Genomic DNA, 24,298 nt, shown 5'->3' with positions numbered 1-24,298 from the left:
TATATTAAAATGAGAATATTAACCTGAACGAAGAGTTAATAACCAAAATAAATTAGAATATGAATTATTAAGAATCTTATGACAAATTACAACAAGCCAAACTAGTATTAACGTACCCGGGACTGAAGATTTAGCAGAAAGGACAGCTTTGTAGATCAATGCAACGACAAGCTGAACACGAGTTGGGTTGTCTACTTTCTCAGAAACCATAGCTTTAAGAGCCGCAATCTTTGAACCTTCAAACGCCAATCTCTTAGAACAAAGTTTTGGAAAGGACAATGGAACTTCCACTCTTTCATTCGTTCCATAAGAATCCTGGCAGCCAGATGGGTTGTCGCTGACGTCCAACTCAGGCGGAAAACAGGTGGCGCCGTTGATCTGAGGATTGACAACCGGCAGATCGCCGTGGGTGAAGCTACGAGCAATGGAAGCCCAATCCCTCATGAAGCGGGTTACAGAGTGCATATCCGAAAGTTTGTGATTGAAGAACACACAAATCACTTCTCCTCCACATTCAAACTGGGTCAACTGAATAGACAACATAGATTTGACTTCTTGTTCCTTCTTATTCATGTCATCTAAAAGAAGCAACTTCAACTTCTCTTCCCGTTGTGAATCTTTGTCGTTCATAACGTCCGTCATCGGACAACGCCACCAAGAACGTTACACCCATGTCGCTGCACTCGATATAGCTACCATGTCCTTCTAAATTACAAAAATGTATATTAATAAACATATCCATAAATTATTTATTTTATCTAAAAAAACATATGGGTAGCAAGTATGGTTAAGGAGAAGTTTCCACACTTTTATTAAAAAAATAAAATGCTTTTCTTCTTTCCAACCGGGAGCGATCTCACAATCTAACCCCTTTTGAGGCTTAGTGTCCTCGCCTATACTCATTCTCTTCTCCAATCTATGTGAGACCCCTTAGTCCATCCCTTCGAGGGCCAGCATACTTGTTGACACACTGTCTTATGTCTACTCTTTGGGGCTGTTGGGAGGTTCTCACACCCTTATAATTTCGCATTGAAATGTTATAAAGTTAAAAAGAGTTATTGGAGTGTTGGGAGGAGTAAAACTTGAATGAACAGAGAACAAAAGGGTTTTACGAAGAAAAAGCTGTAAAAATTCACCGGGGTGTGAGAAGTGTTTGGAGGCAGGCGTGAGGTGGAGTGTGCCGGCGAAAGGGTAGTAGAAAGTAAGGGCCTTTGAGAGGCTGTCCTTGAGCAGGCGATGGTGGGCGGAACTGACATTGTTGCTGTAATTGAAGAAATAGAGCATTGGTAGGTAAACGTTAGGGGCATGTAGATCAAACAAACAGAGGGGCACATATCTGAGCTCCGCTGGGGTTGAAGTCAAGGGCTTGCTCATCTCTTCCGAAACTATTTGGAGCTCCATTGGACGTGTTTGAACTCCACTACTACTGCTGAGATTTAAAATTTAAAGACAGCACGCAACAACAGTTTCAAACCACGACAGGCGGAAATTATCGGGGAATAAAAGGTGACTTAATAACTAAACCAACCACTCTAAAAATTATTATAAATAATTAATAACTTCATTTTTAAATCAACTGAACTAAACATTTTTTGCAATGGAATAATTGATTATATAAATATTAAAATATCATTGAAGTTACGTTATGGAATTACATTTGACAACATAAATTTAACAACCCACTTTTTGATTGATTAGGTCTATTATGAACGATAAAAAATAAAAAAATAAAAAAATAAAAAATAAAAAAAATTATTTCGTTTACAAAAACTAATTTACGGGATATCTCATATAAAAAAGGCATGCATGTTAGACGAACACTTTAAGCATAAGCTCTCATGGCTTTGCTTTGAGCTTCCCCAAAAGGCCTCGTACCAATGAAATTAGTATTCCTCACTTATAAACCCATGATCATTTCTTAAATTAGCCGATGTGGGACTTTCATCATCCAACAATACACATGACAAATGAAAAATACCGAACTATTAGACCTCTATAGCCTCACAACTCCGGAATGCTCCCATCATAGATATTAGGCTATTAGAAGATAATCCTTAACTTGGGTAGCTTACACAAGCTTTTGTTGGGTCATGAACCCTCTAATCCCTTGTTGAGTTATGAACTCCTGCATGTAAGAGTTTATTTTCTTATTTGCAGAGGTGAAATAGTTGTTAGAGTAGATTTAATATGTCGGTACTAAGAACATAATTTGACAAGATGAAATTCACTTAAGATTAGTTTTAGGATTTGAACCAATAGGACTTGAACCGCAGTACTCTCTCAAGAGCCCGAGAGAGAATTAAATATAAAAAGTAACACTTATCAAAATTATAAAAAGTAGCTAAAGTTTATTAAAGGAATCATAATTTACAAATCCATGTTAAAGTATATAATTTGTTTTAAGAATCTTATTCGATTATTCGTCAAGCCAATAACATTTTAAAAAAATTTGACTTTTTTCTCTCTCTCTCTTTCCCTTGACTATAAATCTTGGGTATGGAACAGCCTCGTGAAGCACATTGAAATAAAAAATGAAGCTTGAAATATTGTGTAAATAAACCATCAAGCCCATGACTTCAACCTCGCCGGAGCTCAGAAATCTCCCCCTCTTCCGGTTTGATCAACAAGCCCTAACATTTACATGCAACTTCTTTATTTCTACGCCAACAACAACAACGCTATAGTCAGCTCCTCCAGCTGCCGTGGCCGGCTACTGAAGAACATGTTGGAAAAAGAGATAGTGAAAGAGATAAGAATAGAAAGAATAGATGAATGTTGCAGTGCTTTATTATTGTCTACTGACTTGATGCTTAGAGGGTTACACAATTCCCGTATTTATAACTTATACACTGGACCAGAAATAGTAAATCATCGAAATCTAGAAAAATTCAAATCAACTAACAATCTCCTAAAATCTTGGTAGTTTGAATATTTGAATCATATCTCAATTACTCTAAATCATATCTTTTTGAATACTTTGAATCATATCTCAACACTCCCCCCCTTGATTCAAAGTTACAAATGCCAAGTAATCGTCTGAAGTAGCAAAACTTTTCTTTTGACAAAGCCTTGGTAAGTATGTCTGCTAGCTGTTCATCGGTGTTACAATATTCCAAGACAATTTCTTCGTCTGCAACAAGATCACGAATATAGTGATGTCGAAGTTCAATATGTTTTGTTCTACTGTGAAACGCTGGGTTCTTTGTCATAGAAATAGTTGCTTTATTATCACAAAATATCTTTGTTGCCCCTTTTTGCTCTTGTTGAAGATCAGCTAACATACTTCTTAGCCAAATAGCTTGACACGCTACTGAAGTTGCTGCAACATATTCTACTTCTAACGTTGACAATGCCACTGTTGCTTGCTTCATTGAGCTCCAAGTGATCGCTCCTGACCCTAAAGTGAAAACATTGGCTGAAATGCTTTGTCTCTTTGCTTGTAACATACTTTTTGCCATCTCCACAATGGTTCGATTTTTTCGTTCAGCAATTCCATTTTGTTCTATAGTGTAGGGAGTTGTTCATTCCCTTTGGATGCCCTCTTCTTCACAAAACAGATTGAACTCTTTAGATATGAACTCGCCACCTCTGTCTGTTCGAAGAACTTTAATGTGACAGCCACTTTGGATCTCTACCATAGCTTTAAAAGTCTGGAACTTCTGAAAAGTTTCTAATTTACGTTGTAGGAAGTAAACCCAGCTCATGCGACTATAATCATCAATGAATAGTAAAAAATATATACTCCCACCCAAGGACTTCGTTTGCATTGGTCCACATGAATCAGCATGAATTAGTTCTAGACAATGTGAAGCTCTTCTAGCTTTTCCAATATGAAAGGACTTCATAGTCTACTTGCCATAAATGCATCCTTCACATAAATTAGTTGAGTCAATTCTTGGTAATCCGAACCTTTATGAGTATTTTCAGGCCGTTCATATGAAGATGTCCATATCTGAGATGCCATAATGTTGAGTCTTTCATGCTAGCAGCAAAAGCAAAATTCTTCATGTTAGAAATATGGAGTGGAAACATCTTATTTGAAGTCATGGCAATTTGAACTTTATGGCCTAATTTCTTATGTGTAATGACACATGTGTTGTCATCAAATAGAACTGAATGTCCTCTGGTCTTCAATTGTCCAACACTCACTAAATTATACCCTAAATCAGGTACAAATTGAGCATTATCTAATTGTTTTATCTTACCATGACTGGTTTCGACTTTCACTGTACCTTTTCCCTCAACTTGCATTTCTTTTGTGTTTCCAAGTTGGACCTTAATTTTTTGCGTCTCATCAAGCTCTTGAATAAGGATTTGGTGCCTCTCATATGGTTCGAGCATCCACTATCAACAAACCGTAAGTCACCCTTTTTTGGATTAGTATCCATGCACGCCATAAGCAGCTTTCTTCTTTTTCTTTATTCTCTGCTGCAAAATTCATTCGTTGATTTTTATACCAACAATCAGATTTTGTGTGCCCATACCTTCTGCAATGGTAACATTGTATGACATTCCTTTGTTCATTGAATTGTCTCTGTCCATCACTTCTCCATCTACCCTTGTTATCACGACTACCATGGAAGCTGCGAAATCCCCCTCTTCTACCTGCTAAATGAATATTTTCTCTTTCGTTGTTTTTGTTGTTGGTTGTCTCCTTCACCTGTAGTGTCTTTTCTTCGTTTCTTTATGATGCTCTATTGATTCTTGCCTCATGAGCCTGAAGCGAGTTCATCAGTTCATCAATGGAGAGTATGGATAGATCCTTAGCTTCTTCTATGGCAGCCACCACATGGTCAAACTTTGGAGTCAAGCTTCTCAACACCTTTGCAACAATTGTTTCGTTTGAAATTTTCTCTCCATAGGTACGCATCTAACTGACTATTGTCATTGCTCTTGACAAAAAATCAGAAATTGATTCGCCATTCGTCATGAGTAGAGTTTCAAAATCACGTCTTAGAGATTGTAATTTTACTGTCATGACCTTTGAATCTCCTAGAAACTCCTTCTGTAGAATTGACCATGCCTGCTTTGATGTGGTTGCTGCTGCAATTCGTGAGAAGATAGTCTCATGAACTGCTTGCTGAATAATGAATAAAGCCTTGGCATCGTTTTTCTTGATTTCTCTTAGTCTCTCCTTTTCTTCTATTGTGGGTTCTAATACATCAACAAACCCGTCCTCCACCAAGTCCAATAGCTCCTGCGATCTGAGCAAGATCTTCATCTTGATGCTTCACCACTCATATTTCTTACCATTAAAGATCGGTAACAACCGTGCAGAGGAAGAAAAGCCAGCTACTGTCATTTTTGTTTTGTGAAAGAAAATAATCACTCGCCCTCGTGTCGAACGAACCTGACTCTAATACCAAAATTGTTGGAAAAAGGAATAGTGAAAGAGATAAGAATAGATAGAATAGATGAATGCTGCAATGCTTTATTATTGTCTACTGACTTATGCTTAGAGGGTTACACAATTCTATAGCTTATATACTGGACCAGAAATAGTAAATTATCAAAATCTAGAAAAATTCAAATCTACCGATAATCTCCTAAAATCTTGGTAGTTTGAATATTTGAATCATATCTCAATCAGTCTGTCTTTTTGAATACTTTGAATCATATCTCAATTACTCTCAATCATATCTCAACAGGACAGCCTCTCAAAGGCCTTGACTTTCTACTACCCTTTTGTCGGCCGCCTTCGAGACGGAGGAAACTTCATCGACTGCAATGACATGGGTGCCATCTTCTCCGAGGCAAAGCTCCGGTGTTCCATGTCAGATTTTATGAACAACTTCAATTTTGAAAGGGAGGAGATTTTGAAGTTGACTTTTGCCGTTGACATCAATGGAAATGACCCAACATTCAATCCTTTGTTGTTGGTTCAGTTGACTCAATTTGAATGGAGGAGATGTGATGTTTGTGTTCTGCTCCCACAAAGTTGCAGATATGGCATCATTGACTAATTTCATGAATGATTGGGCATCCATTTCTCGTAGCTCCGACGACGGCGATCTGCCGGTGGTGAGTCCTGAGATTAATGGGGTCAGTTATTTTCCGCCGGAATTGGATGCCGGCGGTGACCCATCTGGTGGAGGGCATGGTTCGGGAACGGAGAGACGAGATGAAAATGTGATCTCTAAGAGATTGGTGTTTGAGGGTTCGAAGATTGCGGCTCTTAAAGCTATGGTTTGCGAGGAAGTGGAGAATCCAACTCGAGTTCAGATTCTCACTGCTTTCATCTACAAAGCAGTCCTCTCCGCTAAATATTCAGCCACAGGTGGGTTAGGTTTGGATAATCTTTAAATTGGATTCAATATCAATATGAAAATTTTAATATTTCGATAAGCAAAGAAAATCTTAAAAATTATCGAGGATCCAAGACCGGTGTTGTAATTTATCGTGAAGAACAGGTTCATGCATCTCGTATAGGCATGTATTGACATTTATTTGGTTCCGTAGACCTTTGGTTCTTTCTCATTTATTTTATTCATAATCCTTTGTCCTAGAGATTTTGGACGATGAGAGTGTGAGATATACACTTGTAAGGTTAGAGTGATTGACTATGTTGGGAGGGAGTTTCACATTAGCTAATTTAGGAATGATCATGGGTTTATAAGCAAGAAATATATATCCCTTTGTATAGGCAACAAAACCATGAAAGTTTATACTCAAAGTGGACAATATTATACCATTGTGAAAATTCGTGATTCCTACCATGGTATCAGAGTCATGCCCTTAACTTCGTCTTGTCAATAGAATCCTCACATGTAGAACAAAAAAGTTGTGAGCCTTGATTAAAGGGAGGCTGTTCGAGGGCTCTATAGACCTCGGGGGAGACTATATAGTGTACTTTGTTGAGTGGAGGATTGTTGAGAGGGAGGGAATCTCGCATTGGCTAATATACTAATTTAGGGAATCATCATAAATTTATAAATAACTAATACGTCTACGTTGATACCAGGCTTTTTGATTAATTTCTATTTGTGGGTGTGTGAGTGAGACTTAGGCTACAACCATTAGTACCATATTATTGTGGTTGGCATTAGGTTAAAACAAAAAGATCCTCACTTTTGTCTGTGGTGCTAATTTGTTCTACAAAGGGAGTCGGCCGGCGACAAGTCTGCTGCAGCTGATCAACGTACGCAGGAGAGTGGAGCCACCATTACCGGAGACATTAACAGGAAACATAATCACATTTTTCATAGCATCATCGACGGCAGCGGAGCAGAGGGAAATGGAGCTATGCAACATGGTGGGTGACATGAAGACAAGCTTTGAAGAGTTCTGCAAAACATTCCCAAGAAACTACAGAGATGAAGCATGGAGTTCGCTTCACAAATTACACGCCAAAGAGTCGATGGAGACGTGGAGAAATCCAGGGGAGCGTAGTGTGTATACATGCACCAGCTGGTGCAGATTTCCTATGTACGAAGCGGATTTTGGATGGGGGAAGCCTGAATGGATCACTGTGCCTGAGGCTCCATGGAAGAACATGATCTTGTTGATGGATGCCAAAAATGGCGACGGAATTGAAGCCATGGTCAGCTTGGACAAGGAGGAAATGGCGGCCTTTGAGCAAAATCAAGAGCTTCTTTCCTTTTGTGAACTCAAAACTGCAGCACAAATGCTTTCACCAATTGCGTAAGACATTTAATATTGATAGTGATTCAAACTTTAGAGGGTAATTAATGTTAAAGATTGTTGAGAGTTAGTTTCACGTTGATTAATTAAAGAACAGTGATCATGAGTTTACAAGTAATACATCTCTATTGGTGGATATTGCTCCGTATATTTGTGTAGCAAAATCTAATGAAGATTAGAGTTGTATACCGGAGTGAAATTAGAAGGGAGAAACCTTCTCTTTTTCTCGTTCCTACCACCTCTTTCAATCTCCACATTACGAACTTATTCAGTGGGAATTATACGGAGATAGAGAGATTTAAAGGAGAGTGGGTAAACTTTTTTTTACTGTTCGTTACAAAACTAGATTCCCACAAAATTTTCACCGTAAATCCCTATCTCGATCTCCAAGGAAAACCTGTAAGATCATGTATCGCCATTTGCAGCATGCCACCAATTTAAATAATATCTTTATACACACAAATTTATTTTTTTCAATTTTATTCATCAATAATTTTTAAACGACAAAATTCAACGCATAAAATACAAAAATCCGAGCTTTTTAAGATATTAGAGATAAAGGCCAACATGACAGACACATAAGACACTAAATACACGTACTTAGTCCAAATACCAAAAGACGAAAATAATTGTTGAGTTAAGCAACTTGTGATAAATTATTTGAAGATACACAAAACCCAAGATTCATATTTCAAGCACCACAATAAGTTTTGAGGGCAGATTGAGCTCTTTGCCCAGCTTCCGTGTAGTAGAACTGAAGGAACTCAACATGATCAAATGGGTTGAACAGCAAAGGATGTTCTTCATCCACAAGCTCCTTTGGTGCCTTTATCATATACCCTGCTTTTGGGATTGAGAATAGCCCCGCTGAGTACCTTGCTTTCTCTCCACTCATCACCACTCTATGATATGGAGAATACAATCTTCCATTCGTCCACGCCTGCATTAACGATCCATCGATCGATCGATCAAGTATCGATCTAACTCGAACAGAGAAAACTAAAAACAAAATTGTATCGTTACTCACGTGGAAGGAATCTCCGATCATGACAACGAAGGAGTTCGGGGATGGTTGGAAGCTAATCCATTTGCCATCTTTGGTCTGTACCTGCAAACCCTCAACATGGTTTTGATATAAAATGGTTACGATGTTCTTATCGGTGTGGGAATGAAGGCCAAGCTGTGTGTCATTGCTTTCAGGGCCTTTATATTTCATCACTCTAAGAAGATAGTTTGTTGAGTCCAAATGTTCCTCCATGTATTTTTCAACTCCCAAGCTCTCTACAACCATCCTCCTCACCATTTTGTCTAGTTCTGATAATTGTTGTGAATATGATTCGATAACTTTGCTGCCAAAAATCCAAAATTTAAACAAGAAACACTAAGAAGTTACTTGAATCTCACGAAATTTGTTGAGTTGAGAATTATTGGGAAAGAGTCCTACTGTAATCAGATATTGTCCTCTTTGACTTGGAGAGGTTTCCACATCCTTATAAAGGATGTTTGGTGATCCTCTCAATCAATGTGGGATCTTACAATCCACCCCTTTAGAGCACAACGTTCTCACTAGCACTTGTTCCCTTCTTGAATCGATGTGGGACCCTCTGATCCACCCCTTCAGGCCAGCGTCCTTGCTGGCACACCACCTCATGTCCACCCCCCTTCGGAGCTTAGCCTCCTCGCTGGCATATTGCTCGGTGTCTGGCTCTGATACCATTTGTAACAGCCGAAGCCCATCACTAGAAGATATTGTCTTCTTTGGACTTTCTCTTTTGGGCTTCCACTCAAGGTTTCAAAACGCGCATGCTAGGGAGAGGTTTCCACATACTTATAAAGTGTGTTTCGTTCTCCTCCCCAACTGATATGGGATCTTACAATCCACCTCCCTTTGGGGTTCAGCGTCCTCACTGACACTTGTTCCCTTCTTTAATCATTGTGGGACCCTCCAATCCACCTCCCTTCGAGGCCAGCATCCTTGCTAGCACACTGCCACGTGTCCATCCCCCTTCAGGACACAGCCTCCTCATTGGCACATCGCCCAACCCCACCGCTAATAGAGGATAATCATGTGTTTATAAGTAATGATTATATCTCTATTGATATGAGACCTTTAGGAAAACCAAAAGCAAGACTATGAGAGATTATGCTCCGACAATATGATACCCACCATTATAGAGAGTCGTAGTTCCTAACCGAATCCAATATGAATTGAAAAGAAAGAATATACAAACCTGAAGGTTGGGTTTCCTTGAGGCCAGAAGATATTGGCAAAGCTTTGGACCTTTTCAGGTATGGTGGAGTCATCCACGCCCATGCTTTCAAAAAGTGGAGCCATTGGGTATTGTCCAACATAGCCATGGAAGGGCTTTTTAGAAACGTTTCTGAGCTTGGTTTGCAGAGGGAGGTCGAAAAGCTCTTCAAGTGCTTCGAACAGCCCCTTTCTAACCTCATCGGCCACTTTGTCAAAGGAGGCTTCGAAGCACCCAAATTCCTGGAGTGCTTCCTTCACTAGTGCTTTTGCCAACTCCCACTTGGGGCTGCCTGCTTCTAGGTTGGAGAAATCTATGTGGGGAAGCTTTAGAGAGGGTTCGCTATCCATTTCCCTCTGGTCAATGTGTTCTGTTGGAGAGGGTGTGGAGAAAAATGGTTGGTTTTGTCCCCTTTTATACACCTCATTATTGCAATCATTAGTTTTTTAACTGACAAGATTCAAGTGTTTAATTTCATTCTCGGTGTTAATGTTGGTTTAGTAGGGTGTTTTCGACAAAAGTATTCTTTTCGATCTCTATGCATTTCACCATTCCATCGAAAATTTCCTCGACGTGTCTAGAATCGAACCCTAACTCTTAAAATTAGACTCAAATATCTTGATCATTGTCTTTCGAAAGTTTTACGAGAGTTCTTCAAGTTCTTAGTAGTTGAAATAATTTTTGTAAGTGCTTAACAATTTAGGTTTGTGTTGTAAATATCGCCCAAATAGTTTCTCTAAATTGCTTACTCGTCTTCAAATGATAGTATGATCAAATGCGACAGAGTGGTCCAAAGTCATGAATTAATTAAGTAATGTCACCGTGTGGTAATACGTCAATTCATTCAATTTAATTATTAAAGTTGTTTCACTAAAATACACATTATAATTACTATATATATATATATACATGCAAGTGGGTCCCCTTTAAATTTTAATTTTTTACAATATAAAGTTTATTAAATTTGTGGAGTTAGATTTCTCTAAAATAATTATTTCTTGTATGTTTTTTTTTAAAAAAAAAATTGAATTAATTAGTAATTTAAATGGTTAATTCTCCCGATAGAAAATCTCCATTATTATTTTCTAAAACCTCCTGATAGAAAAGAAAATATTAACTACATAATTATCTAATTATTCTTATACTATTAAATGATCTAAGTTATTAATATATAAATTTGAAATAATATTTATATTGTCTCTATCTCGAGTAAGCTTACGAAGATTTTTTTTCTACCACTCCCTTTCCCATTTCCCACCTAAACCGTTAGGTGGGTTCTACGGGCCCATCTCCACGAAAAAAATGAGACATCCCTACTTATAACTCTGTACATCAATTTGATTATTCTACATCATATTTGCTAACGGTTTGTCACATTATCTAATTGACATTATATTGTGGTCCATAGAGTTCTTTTTTAATTAAAATAATATAATTAAATAAGAAAAACCTACGTGGCCTCCAAATTATTGATGTATTTTATTATTTGGGGTTATTAGACGTAAATCATATTATTCAAGCTCTGTAATTATCGATAAATTGTGGACTATGCTATTTGCAGTAACATAAATCATAATAACCTCATGAATTATTTCAAGAACTTTATTGTTAAGTTTTTAATTTATTTCTTATATACTAATTTTGGATTTGACCAATCATATCTATAAGATAAGATTATATACGATCATGAAAATCTAGTTATATTTATATAAATTGCATCAATAATTTATTTAGATTTCACCAACTCCATTTTTTAATGATTTGAAAAACATGATTTGTATATTTTTATTATTCTCACGTATTTGTATATTTTTAATGGAGCAAAACCACTCCTACTTTTATTATTAATTTTAAAATAGACTAAAATCTTAAAAAATGTTTTGTTTTAAAAATATCTTTAAATTTTCGAGCGTTTTAATAATATTTTAAATTTGTAGTTGAATGGTCACACGCTTGAATTTTGTTGATAATTTGTATCATAATCTTAAAGGCAACCACTAAGAAAGAAAGAAAGAAACATATACATTACTAAGTCCAAGTTAAAAAAATTCTTTATGATTGAACAACAGCGGGCTAGCTAGTATTGTTCGTTTTGGCCCGTTATGTATCATCGTCAGTCTTACAGTTTTAAAACGCGTCTATTAGGGAGAAGTTCCCCCTTAGGGACCAGTATCATCACTCACACACTACCGGTGTATGGTTCTGATATCATTTGTAATCACATTAAAAAGTAGATATTATAGTCATCAGTCTCATAATTTTTAAACATGTCTACTAGGGAGAGGTTTTTCTATTGTGGTCTCATCATCTTTGCTGATACAACGCTAGTATTTGACTTTGATATGATTTGTAACAGCTCAAGCTCATCGTTAGTAGATATTGTCTGTATTGGCCCGTTACGAATCAATGTCAGCCTTACTATTTTAAAATACGTTTACTCGGGAGAAGTTCCACAACCTTAAAATCATAAAGCTGACGGCGATATGTAATGAATTAAAGTAAGCAATATATGCTAGCGATGGGTTGGGCTGTTAGCATCACTACGAATGTTATATTTAGTTAATTTGGTTGTTGAGAAAATTGGTGTAAATTAAGAAAAAATAAATGGACATGAATTGCTTTTAAATTGATTATTTCCAAATTCAAACCTTAAAATATTGATTACACTAACAATAAGAGGATTTTTTTATTAAAAAAAAATATGAAAAATTAAGGGTTTAATTATTAATGAAAATTTTAAATCGAGTAATAATTTTTGTCAATATACTACCTTGTAATTTTTTAATTATTTTTTTTAGAGTTTAAACATATTATTGGAAGTTAATTTTTTTTTTTTTTTTCCAAAGTAAAGTATTGTAGAAAAATATTTAAAATTAAATTAAAAAATTTGTGGTCCATGATTTGTGCATTAAGATATTGGTTTGGGCTATTAGAAAAAAACAATTATAATAATAATTCTTCCTGGTTGATAAAATAAATTTTTATATTTTAAAAAAGAAATAATAATTTATCCCTTCCCATCATTGTTTGCAATAATTCATTAAACCAAAAAAATATATATACATATATATAATATAATATTATAATATATATATTTATTTTTTTTTTTCAATTCCCTCCTATTATTATGTAACCGTTTTATACGAAAATAATCATTCGAAACATAATCATAAAATATTGTGATGGACTTACATGTTTAATAAAATGTCTTTAAAACAAATCAATGGAAAAATTAAAATAGACATAAGTAAAAAATAAAATAGAAATACACTATAGTCTATGAAATTAAATACAATTATCTTATACATGTGTCATGGTCTTTAAAGTTGCATTGTCACTGTCAATCGTGCAGGAGGCTTTGGTTTTACCTGGAAAAATAAACTAGCACGTGACTTGAGTATTTTTAAGAAATGTTCAATAAATGACTCAGTATTGAGGTTAGATGCAAATACATACAATCATGAATGAGACCTATCGTTTAAATTTGTATTCTCTTAGGTGACTATCCTAAATAGGTAATTGGATATGTATTAACTATTCTACACATAGCTCATATTTGCAAATATGGACCCACTAGTCGGTTCGTACACCTCCTAGGCCCCTTTCCTTGTCGGACTAGCATTCTTTGGTGCTCTTGCCAGACATCCAATAGGAATAGTGACCGTCATAGTATTATGATAAACATAATAATCATTTTCCTTTTCTGAATGTATGCGTGCGTACCCATCCTAAATAGGGAAATTTTTCAAGGCATGAGGTCCCAACATTTCTCATTTATTAATTCGTTTAAATCAACTCCTTCCATTTTCCTACCTATCATATCATTTTATAATATAGCCTTTAAAACATATATTAGGGTAACATATTTACTTTGTATCATTCCTATCATACATCGTATTATGTACATCATGCACATAACATATCCTTCAATACATAATATCATATTATATCATATCATGCACGTAACATATCACAAGCTTCAGGAGGAAGTATCTTCCGGAGGAAGTATGTTATATGAAAGTGGGTTGTCTTTGAACGGAGAAGATAGAAGAAAATGAGGTGGAAAAATGGATTATTATAAAGTGGGTTGTCTTTTGTGACTCATTTTAAATCGAAATGCAATTTGATGAGGCAGATAGAAAACTTCACGTACCTCTTTCGTCCCTCTTTTAGCTTCGGCCATAACTTGTTGCGTCAAGGTTTCATAAGCGAACTCGTCAATGAAGTCATCGACATCGTAGAAAGCCTCGTTGACCCATGAAATCCAATTCTTCACTGCATGGGTGTTGGATTGTTGCCCCTTTGCATCAAAAAGCACAGCTTCCATGGCTGAAATGGTATGTTTCAGCTGGTTAAGCTCATCATCCACTCCCAAAGCAATTGAAACTGTGGGATTATAGGAGAGCCCAATTTGGTTACAAGGGATGCGGCAACATTGAATAGAATTGATTCCGCCATTTCAATGATTCAAACTAGTTTGATTGAAGGTGTTAACTTCTTTTTTTCTTTCTTTGAACCTGTCAATATAAATGTATACATACATATATATATATATATCCCTATTTAAATGTCAAGTGGGATAAAATATATTGTAAAAGGAAATTAAATATTGAAGCATTGGAAGGAGTGATGGCTCTTCGATTCCCTAACTTGTCAATTGGAGGATCCCACATGCATATGCTTCAATATTGCAAATGAGAATTAAGCATTAGTGTAGAAATCTCTCTACATAAGCGTTTTAAAAATCTTGAGAAAAAGCTCAAAGAGAATAATATTTGGTAAGGTACACTTAGTTATCAGAGCTAGATACCGAGTGATATGTCAGTGAAAAGGTTGAGCTTCGAAGGGGGTGGACGTGAGGCGATGTGCCAGTAAGGACGTTGGGACCGAAGGGGGTCGATTGGGGAGTCTCACATCGATTGGAAGGGAACAAGTACCAACCAGGACGCTAGGTCCGGAAGGAGGGTAGATTATGAGATCTCATATTGGGAAGGAGAACGAAATAAGTATATTCGATCTTAGAAGGAGTAGACTGTGAGATCTCACATCAGTTGAAGGAGGAAAACCAAACATTCTGTCTAGTTGGTGGGTAAACCTCTATCCTAATATATGGGTTTTAAAAACTATTTATATTTTTGAGGATCTTTTTTATACGATGAATTATATTTTTTAAAAAATTTAATGAAATGATACACCTATACCATTTGTTGATGTGATTGAAAGTCTCCTAAAATGATACCCATGTTTAATTGATGGTTTGTTTTTAATATCCAGTCCCTATGCCTATCTTCGAGCCAGAACTGATTTTTTTTTTTTTTTTTTTTAATCAACCAATCTGTTAAACTTGGGCTTTTCTAGTCTTTATCCGGGCCCAAAAGCCCAAATCGGATAAGAAAAGAAAAAAAGATTTCCGCAGCCAGGGTTTGAACCTGGAATTTCTCAACAGAAACTTTCCAATTGTGCTACTGCGGATTTTAATTTGGATATGCAAACTAAAATTATATAGTTTAAACTCGACATAATGGTTTTATTTATTAACGTTTTAATTCACCCTCCTAAGTATTTTTGAAACGTGGTACACTGTGTATTTTTTTTTTTAATTAGAGGCAATTTTTAAGTCTTTTTATAAAAGAATTCAAGATATTAATGAATCCTTCGAAAACTCAAGAGTATTTTTAAACCATTTTAAAAGTTCAAAGGAAATTTTTTTAATAAAGTATTAACAGTTTCTCTCCAAAACTAACGGGATAAGTGTTTTTAAACTTTAATTAAAAAAAAATTTGGAAATTGGTATTATTGAAATTTTTGAAAGTCTAAAGTATTTAAATATTTTATAAATAGATAATCTGCCTCTTTTATAAATACTCCTACACCCTATTAAGTTCTTCCTCCTAAGAAATTTTTAATAAATTTCAAACCATATCAAGCAAAGCAAATTGTAAAAAGTATTCTAAAGAGTATCTTTTAATTTTTTATTGATTGCTTTCAATAAAAGTGTGAGTGTTTTTCACAAAAGATTTGTGTTAAAACACGAGCATAAGGTAACAATGTGGATACAAACGTTATCTGGGAAATCCCCCTCGATAAGAATCAAGGATATTCACCAATTGTGTTAAAACTTGAAAATTATTAACTTTGTATTATTCTACACTTAAAAATATTTGTATTAATTAAATAGAAGGATTATTAACCTTAGGAACTAATAGTTTTTAGAGTTGGTCTTTGGTCAACACTCTCAATGTGAGCAATAAAAAAAGGACTAAAGTGATGAAGACAATTAGAAGTATCTACGAAGAGCTTACGGTTGGCTTTTTGAAATCTCCCATCTGTTGGTTATGTTGGTTATGTAAGCATGCATTTAGTGGCTACCCTAAACGCGACACCATCTCAAAACATCACTGTGTGAAGCTTTGATTGCCACCATACTAGAAGTTAAAGGCAAAGTGATCATTGAGATGGTTGTATGAATTAAACTTGATATTATGAGAAGATTTCAAAAAAATAAAAGATAAAACGAAGAAGAATGTTGTGTCAACCATTAGTTTGATTACATCGCGTTCAGTTTGAGCTGGGCTATGAATTGGGTAGATCAAGAAAACAGCAGTAGCAGCTGCAACAGGAGCTAAATATGCAACAACAATCCAAGTGATATTGAGCATGTTTCTCATCTCTTCTCGAGAAACAAGTGGGCTATTTCTTTGCAAAATTGTGCTCAATTTCATATGTGGGCATTCGTGTGCCAAAGTCACTTCAGAGCTTGTTGAGGATAAAGTGAGAATCATTCTATTTTCTTTCAAAAGGAATTACTTCAGTATAGAAATTGTTTATATTTTCATATTTTATTAGTATAATATAATTGAATAGGTGGATGATTGCTATTCTATAACCAGGTACGAAATGAAAAAAAAAATAAAAAAAATTATGTTTCTATTATTGAAAATTGGATTAGGTTAGCTTTAACGCTAAGTCAACTTGAACCACGGTTATAGTTGACTCAAGAATTAAAAAAAATAAAAAAATAAAAAAATAAAAAAATAGGACTTAAGCTTTCCCAATTATATCTATTATTTTTAAAATTTTAAAAAGGTTTTAAAATGATGTTAAACTTTCCATTTTAGTTCTACCAAATCTACACTATTATTAATATATAATATATATATATATATATAAATGTATTTTAGATTAATAGTTAATTAACTCTTCATTAACTAACGAGAATTATATTTTCTGCCCCAAACACACTATAAACAAAAATGTTGAGAACGGTTTATTAGAATATTTTACATTTTTTAAAATATAAATTATATTGAAAATTAAAAATTATTAATTAAAAAAAACATATAAACTAAAAAATAAATGAGATTTTTATATTTTTTTTTTTACAGGATAAAGATTGTTTTTGTTGGGGGAAAATATAATATAAATAAAGAGGAAATATAAATCTATGAGAGATTTAAACTTAATAAAAGAGGTGTATATATTTTTTTTTATCTCGTCTCTTTTTATTTTTAATATGATTTTTCTAATTCTTTAAATTATTTATTTTTTCAATTTTTCTTATAAATTATTTATTTGAGAATAATTATTAATATTAACGTTTAAACAACTTAAAATTCAAAAGGCATATTATTTATGATATATTTATCAATGAATTAAAATTAAACTAAAATTTAATGGATTAAAATTATTTTAATAATTTAATTTAATAAAACTAAACTAACAAAAGTAATAAAATAAAATTCTTTGTAGTAATTGAGGACTACAAAATATTAATTTTTTATATAGATTTTTTATAACATGTAATAAAATTATTGAAAATATTTTATTTATATAAAACTGTAGTAGCATTTTTTATGCAATACCAAACACCGTTATTTGATTCGTCGACATCTTGTCCTCTGACATTTTATTACGAGGCATCTTATTCTCCATAAACAAAACTCCGACAAAAGATCCCTCTACTTTTAATTTTTCCAAAAACACTATTACGTCATATCTAAACATACGGTTCAAAGAATAAATTCTTTTACATACGACAAAAGTACTTTTAGCATGTCAAAAGCATCTTGGGACGTAGATTCAGATAAGTTTGAGATAACTTCTAAAAAAAAAAATTGGATATTTAATTACTCGTTAACTATACATAATTATTTTCATAAAGTTGAGATTAAATTAACGGTTTAATTATAATTCTTCAACTTTGGGAAACTGTCTTTTAATCTAATAAATTTTCAAAATTTTAATTTTGAATCAAATAAATTAAATATAGTCACTTACTAGTAAAATATAATTTAAAAATCTAATAAATCTTAATTTAAATTTTTTTAATTTATTCTAACACAAAATTTAGGTAAGAAAATTAATACTAAGGTAGAAATAGTGAAGGGCAAAACAGGAAATTTGGCGAAGTTAATTTTGTACGTTGAAGTCTTCAAATAAAACGCGCGTCATCTCCAGATGCCATAATCGATTCAGGGACTTGAAATGGAGGAACGTCCCTTTGTTAATTCTACAGAACCACAGCAGGTTCGTCTTCTTTCTCTCTTATCCTTCGATACGTATTTGTTAGTCGATTAGTTATGAATATTTGTATCCGTTATACACTCGATTCATTCATTTGTTATTCTTTCCTGTGATTTTGGAGTTGATATGAAGTGGGGAACACTCTTCTGCTAGGATTCTATAATCTTGTTTCTTGCATTTGTGCATTGCCTTTTTCCTGCAAATCTGTCAACTGGTCTTTTGTTTGTTTTGATTCATGTACTGTTTTGTTTTCGTCTTGAAAACTCCTTTTTAGAAGTTTTGATTGAAGGAATTGTTATGGTTGGGGTGTGTTTTTAGTGAGGAGTTGAACATGGATCAACTTTTGATTGTTGTGATAATTGGTTTGAGGAATTGAATGAACGGTTTTTATATGTTGCGTAATTTGTTTATGAGTCTTTGAGCCCTTTCTTCCAATGTAGTTTTTGTTTGCTTTTGATGGATGGGGCTCCGTTGGTTTCTACAAATACATCTAGAGATTTGCAGGAAGGTTTTGTGCCTCCAAGTTGTGTTCAAACCATCTCTTAAGATCAATTATTCAAAGGAACAGAACACCCAACAGCTATCTTATAAGGGCCAATCAATTTAAACTATTATCAAAAGGAAAGAATTGTGAAATCTGTAGATAAGTGGAAATTTCCCACATGAATTATTTGCATGAAACTTGCGAGTAATTAGTGCGCATTTCTTGTCTTGTAAGGTGGAGGATGGAGGTGAAAGTCCGAGGTACACTATTGATGAAGCTCTTGTATCCATGGGTTTTGGGAATTACCAAATTCTTGTGCTTGTTTATGCTGGAATGGGATGGGTTTCAGAAGCTATGGAAATGATGTTACTCTCCTTTGTTGGACCTGCAGTTCAGTCTGCGTGGAGCCTTTCTCCCCGTGAAGAGTCTTTGATTACCAGTGTGGTTTTTGCAGGCATGTTAGTTGGGGCCTATTCATGGGGCATAGTTTCTGATATATACGGACGAAGGCAGGTCCTCCTTTACTCTAATATCATTTCACTTTCATTTAAACATGTAAGCTTGATTATGTGACTTCCTTCCACTTCTTAATACATTTTGAACAATCTACTTGCATACTTATGAAAGATTGTATTATATTCCAAACTTTGAAATTGAGTTCTTATGATATAGAACTGAACGTTTATGACAATCTTGATTCTATACTTCCTTTGGTTTTTCATTTTGACTTTTCTCATTCAGGAAAGGTTTCTTCATTACAGCAACAATCACTTCTATCGCTGGATTTCTAAGTGTTTTTGCCCCAAATTATATATCTTTGTTAATTCTTCGCTGTCTAGTTGGCGTTGGGTTGGGAGGTGGCCCTGTACTTGCATCCTGGTTCTTGGAATTCATTCCTGCTCCTGAAAGAGGCACTTGGATGGTTATTTTTTCAGCATTCTGGACCATTGGAACAATCCTTGAAGCTTCATTGGCATGGGTATAATCTAGCTTTTCAGTTATGGTTCAGTGCATGTTTCATTCTGGTCAATCAACTTTGACATTTGTTTGCAAATGATATCTAATTTTTTAGATTTTTTAACTCTTATAAATTTCACGCAGTATTCTACTGTTTCCTTCGATAAAATTTCAAAGTAGCTATATGGATACCGTCTGTCATATATGACACGTTTATAAATGGTATCAAGTCAAACATCGGGCGATGTACCAGCAAGGAGGTGTGCCAGCAAGGATGTTGGATCTTGAAGGGAAGTGGATTGGGGTCCCGTATCGATTGGAGAAGAAAACGAGGGCTAGCGAGGACGCTGGGCCCCAAAGGGGGTGGATTGTGAGATCCCATGTCGGTTGGGTAGGAGAACGAAACATTCTTTAGAAGGGTGTGGAAACCTCTCCTTAGCAGATCCATTTTAAAAACCTTTAAGGGAAGCCCGAAAGAGAAAGCCTAAAGAGAACAATATCTGCTAGCAGTGGACTTAGGCCGTTACATTTTTCTTATTTATTTAGTCTATGCTTTCCAGCCGAGACCATTAAAATGGTTGCAGTCACCTTTATGTATACCCTCTTACTTGCAGATGGTCATGCCAAAATTGGGTTGGAGGTGGCTCCTCGCACTTTCTTCTTTTCCTTCATTTCTCCTACTACTCTTCTACCAATTTACTCCAGAGTCCCCACGATATCTCATTTTACAAGGTAGAACAAGTGATGCAGCTATTATTTTAGAGAAAATAGCACGACGTAATAGAACAAATCTCCCTCCTGGTGTTCTTGTTTCTAGTGACACATGTGATTTTGAGAAGCAACGTATTCCCCTGGAAGATGCACATTTGCTTTCACCAACACAAACGAAAGTTGAAACTTCTCAAGCAACAAAATTTAATATGGTGGGTCTCTCTCCATTGTTAAAGCTTCTTTCTCGAGAACTGATTGTGTCTACATTGCTCCTCTGGGTGGTTTTCTTTGGCAATGCCTTCTCTTACTATGGCCTCGTGTTGCTGACCTCTGAGTTGACTGGGACAAGTAGCTGTACGTCTACTGATTTACATCTAAAAGAACATGAAGATTTCCACTTCAGATATGTCTTTATCTCTAGTTTTGCAGGTAACAGTCTTCTGGTTGTTCCAAAGTTTCCTCTAGTTAGGGGCAACCTTTTGTTGCATGGATGATAATCTAACCACAAATTTTCTTTCAAGAGTTACCTGGTCTCGCATTAGCAGCTGTCATGGTTGACAAAATCGGGCGTAAGCTATCGATGTCTTCACTGTTCTTCCTGGGCGCCACATTTCTATTTCCTCTAGCGTTTTATAGGATTGATGGATTGACAACGAGCCTTTTGTTTGGAGCTCGCATATGTATCACATCTACATTCACAGTTGTCTGTATATATGCTCCTGAGGTAAGTTGGAACACTAAACTTTACATTGCCAAGATAACATTGTGATGTTTTAAGAGAATGGTCTGTTGTTGTCTGCTTTTGATACTATGGTTTTTTTTATCTGGACTTGCTTTCTCCTATCATATGCCTTCCTTCTTTAAAACTGAACTCTTTTACTCTTCATGTTACTTTCTTGCGTGCTTTATCATGACATGATTGTTACAAATTTGCACTCTCTTATAAGAACATCTTTATTTTTCTCCTTACGTTTCTTGGTACAACAATTGTTCTTGCCTTGACTCTTACAATCTATGCAAACCACAGATATATCCGACCTCAATCCGAACAACTGGTTTTGGGGTTGCTAGCTCTATTGGAAGAATAGGGGGAATGTTATGCCCTCTTGTGGCAGTAGCTTTGGTTAAAGGATGCCATCAAACAGCGGCCATTGTTTTGTTTGAGATTGTATTTTTTGTGTCCGGGATATGTGTTGTGTTCTTCCCATTTGAAACCAAGGGACAAGATCTTCCTGAAACAATGTAGCTGGAAAGCTCAGAAATCATACTGATCACATAGTTCTAATAGGACTCGATCTCGCCCCCCATTACCTTTGTTCATTATCTGCTGCTATAGATGTCGTTGAAGAGACCGTATCCTTCAGTATCGACTCCGTGCTCGTCGTGCACATGTATAATACAAGGTGTACCATATTTGTATTCTCAAACTCTTGGATGGATAAAATGTAGGATGTCACTACAATAAGCATACTTCATCTATGAGTATTTATGCTCCGATCAAATTCATGAAGTTTAGACACTTGTAATATCTTTCATGTGTACTCTTTTGTCAAAGATCTCACATTAAAAAGCTGAAGAGACTTGTCGATGTTTATAAAGATATACTGATTACTTCAAAAAAAAAAAAAGAGGAACTTGACGCATGGTGTTTATAATTATTTAAAATTGAGATGTTTATTTTACTCGCAAGATCGTAACCCTGTGGGGACTCGCCCTAAATGGAGGGGGATTCCTCATTTAGACGGAGAATGAGGGAGAAACTGGGATGCATCCCGTTGGATAAATGGGGGCAGAGACGGGATTATATTCTCTATTCTCATCTTGGTCTGACCGGTCTCCATCCTGTTTAATATAAATATATTTTTAACCCATTTTAAAAATTAAATTTTAAAAATAAATTAGTTAATTTGGGGGGTATGATTTAAGGTTGAAATGGTAAATTGGTGGGTGTGATAAAAGCAGGGCCAGAAACTAGTTATCCCTTTTCTTCCCATCCTATTATATTCAAGCCATCCATATCAACACGTGGCTGAACGCCAATCTTCAAAAAAGCGTTTCAAAAATCAACACATTATCCAGAAGAAGAGGAAGATGATTCGATTCTCGAAAGCCAGAGCAGAGTAGAGTCAAAATCGAATCCAAAACATCAGAATGATAAGCCATGTAAAAGGTCCATTTCCACCGATACCAGCCCTAGCGCATCCAAATTGGAACAGCGCCGTCGTCCGATTCACCGCTCCGCTTGCGCTAACCAGAGCCAGTTGCCGGATTACAACCACTGCAGCGGCGATTTTGGCAGCCGCAGTCGTGATTGTTTCGCCGGCGCCGTCAGCCGCTATCGAGAGTAGCAGCAACTTATCGGAACAACAAGAAGAAAGTACTACGCTGTCTAACATTCCGCAGACGCTTTCCGGCGAGTGCGCGCAGCCGAGCGACTGTAAGAAGGCGAGAATTCAACGGCCAAAGTCGAGGAAGGCGGAATCGTGCACGATCAAGTGCGTTGGAACTTGCATTCGAGGCGGCGATGGATCTCCCGGAGAAGGCCCTCTGAACATCAGAAGGTAAGTATAGATTATTGGAAAATGGCAATTGATGAACACACACAAATTTGTAGGAAATTAAGCGGAATTCTTTGTGTTTGATCTCTGGAATTTCTTCGTTTATTATTTGCAGACCGATTGTTGTTTTCAAGCAAGGTTTTCGAAGTCGTCAATACTGGTACGTATGCCTCTTTGAATCTCAAAGTAATTTTAATTTTATTCCATTTTTGTTTGAGCAAGAAGTCAGTAAATGAAACATTTGAAACCAAGTTTAAAATTGAAGACAAAAGGGTTATCCATTGGGGATTACCACCAACTAGAGGCCAGTGATCAACGACCATTTCAGTAATGGTCAGTTGTTGCTGGACTCCATTTCTTGCCACCGGTCCTGGACACTAGTCATTGTTCGCTCGGTCCCAATCATTGTTCATCAGCCCCCAATCATTGTTCATCAGCCCCCAATCTCAATCAATATTCTCCTATCACCAGCCATGGATCACCAATCCCCAGTCTCAGTCGATGGTCTTTGATCCCAGATGCTACTTGTTGGTCCCTAATCTCAATTGGCGACCCTTGATCATAGTCATTAGTCAGTGATCCTCAACCTTGTTGCAACTATTGACAATTGGGTTCGGTAATTGTTAACCACCGACTATTGTAGGTGACCAACTCTAACCACCACTAAAATTTGAAGAAGTTATTAGTTCGTGTTTGCATATATTAGGTTGTTAAATAAGTCATATCGGTTGGATGATGAAAGTCTCACATCGACTAATTTAGGAAATGATTATGAGTTTATAATAAAAGAACACTATTTCCATTAGTATGAAGCTTTTTGAAAAAGTTCAAAATAAAGCCACGAGAGCTTATACTCAAAATAGACAATAACCATATTATTTGTGGAGAGTTGTGTTCATATAATAATGTCTACTTCAAAACCTATTTTTGAACCTTCTTAATAATTGGTTGAGTTTGGGAGATTTTGCAGTTTGGTGGAGTGTTCAGATATCTGCAATTTGATCGGCGATGGTGATGATGGACCATGACTACACTGTTTTTTTTCTGCGCTATTTTATTACTTTCATTACAACCTTAAATTCATCTTTTTCATTCTCAAAATTAGTTTCTAATATTGTATTTTTATGTTTTTTTTTTTTTTTTTTTTTTTTTTTTTTTTTTTTTTTTTTTTTTTT

The 24,298-nt window shown here is 35.5% G+C and overlaps 5 protein-coding genes across 8 annotated transcripts; 3 read left to right on the top strand and 2 right to left on the bottom strand.

Moving 5' to 3' along the window:
- Nucleotides 1-18: 18 nt before the first annotated feature.
- Nucleotides 19-1,396, bottom strand: LOC111482007 (salutaridinol 7-O-acetyltransferase-like). The gene is made up of 3 exons (XM_023127631.1): nt 1,137-1,396; nt 117-705; nt 19-23 (listed from the first exon to the last, which is right to left on the bottom strand). Exons 2-3 carry the CDS (start codon nt 640-642, stop codon nt 19-21), a joined length of 531 nt encoding a protein of 176 aa, XP_022983399.1. The 5' UTR covers nt 643-705; nt 1,137-1,396.
- Nucleotides 1,397-5,946: 4,550 nt separating this feature from the next.
- On the top strand, nt 5,947-7,645 carry LOC111482005 (vinorine synthase-like). The gene is made up of 2 exons (XM_023127630.1): nt 5,947-6,277; nt 7,101-7,645. The coding sequence occupies exons 1-2, from the start codon at nt 5,947-5,949 to the stop codon at nt 7,643-7,645; spliced, it is 876 nt and encodes a 291-aa protein (XP_022983398.1).
- Nucleotides 7,646-8,150: 505 nt separating this feature from the next.
- LOC111482215 (probable 2-oxoglutarate-dependent dioxygenase AOP1) lies at nt 8,151-10,296 on the bottom strand. Its single transcript, XM_023127902.1, has 3 exons — nt 9,873-10,296; nt 8,669-8,990; nt 8,151-8,581 (listed from the first exon to the last, which is right to left on the bottom strand). Exons 1-3 carry the CDS (start codon nt 10,238-10,240, stop codon nt 8,333-8,335), a joined length of 939 nt encoding a protein of 312 aa, XP_022983670.1. The 5' UTR covers nt 10,241-10,296; the 3' UTR covers nt 8,151-8,332.
- Nucleotides 10,297-18,356: 8,060 nt separating this feature from the next.
- On the top strand, nt 18,357-22,086 carry LOC111482137 (organic cation/carnitine transporter 7-like). 3 transcript variants are annotated; one of them, XM_023127807.1, is made up of 6 exons: nt 18,357-18,416; nt 19,132-19,406; nt 19,639-19,876; nt 20,469-20,994; nt 21,087-21,289; nt 21,593-22,086. In XM_023127807.1, the coding sequence occupies exons 1-6, from the start codon at nt 18,375-18,377 to the stop codon at nt 21,809-21,811; spliced, it is 1,503 nt and encodes a 500-aa protein (XP_022983575.1). In that variant the 5' UTR covers nt 18,357-18,374; the 3' UTR covers nt 21,812-22,086. The 3 variants fall into 3 exon arrangements, with proteins under 3 accessions (XP_022983575.1, XP_022983574.1, XP_022983576.1); XM_023127806.1 differs by having other exon boundaries at nt 20,439-20,994; XM_023127808.1 differs by having other exon boundaries at nt 18,393-18,416; nt 19,289-19,406; nt 20,439-20,994.
- Nucleotides 22,087-22,539: 453 nt separating this feature from the next.
- LOC111482398 lies at nt 22,540-24,246 on the top strand. 2 transcript variants are annotated; one of them, XM_023128152.1, is made up of 3 exons: nt 22,540-23,126; nt 23,239-23,283; nt 23,595-24,032. In XM_023128152.1, exons 1-3 carry the CDS (start codon nt 22,717-22,719, stop codon nt 23,680-23,682), a joined length of 543 nt encoding a protein of 180 aa, XP_022983920.1. In that variant the 5' UTR covers nt 22,540-22,716; the 3' UTR covers nt 23,683-24,032. The 2 variants fall into 2 exon arrangements, with proteins under 2 accessions (XP_022983920.1, XP_022983921.1); XM_023128153.1 differs by lacking the exon at nt 23,595-24,032 and adding an exon at nt 24,094-24,246 and having other exon boundaries at nt 22,545-23,126.
- The last annotated feature ends 52 nt before the right edge of the window (nt 24,247-24,298 follow it).

This window comes from Cucurbita maxima, unplaced genomic scaffold, assembly GCF_002738345.1.
Source record: "Cucurbita maxima cultivar Rimu unplaced genomic scaffold, Cmax_1.0 Cma_Scf00007, whole genome shotgun sequence".
In the NCBI taxonomy this organism is placed as follows: Eukaryota; Viridiplantae; Streptophyta; class Magnoliopsida; order Cucurbitales; family Cucurbitaceae; genus Cucurbita; species Cucurbita maxima.
The sequence above is the reverse complement of the archived record's forward strand: the minus strand, read 5'-3'. Positions and strand labels throughout refer to the sequence as shown.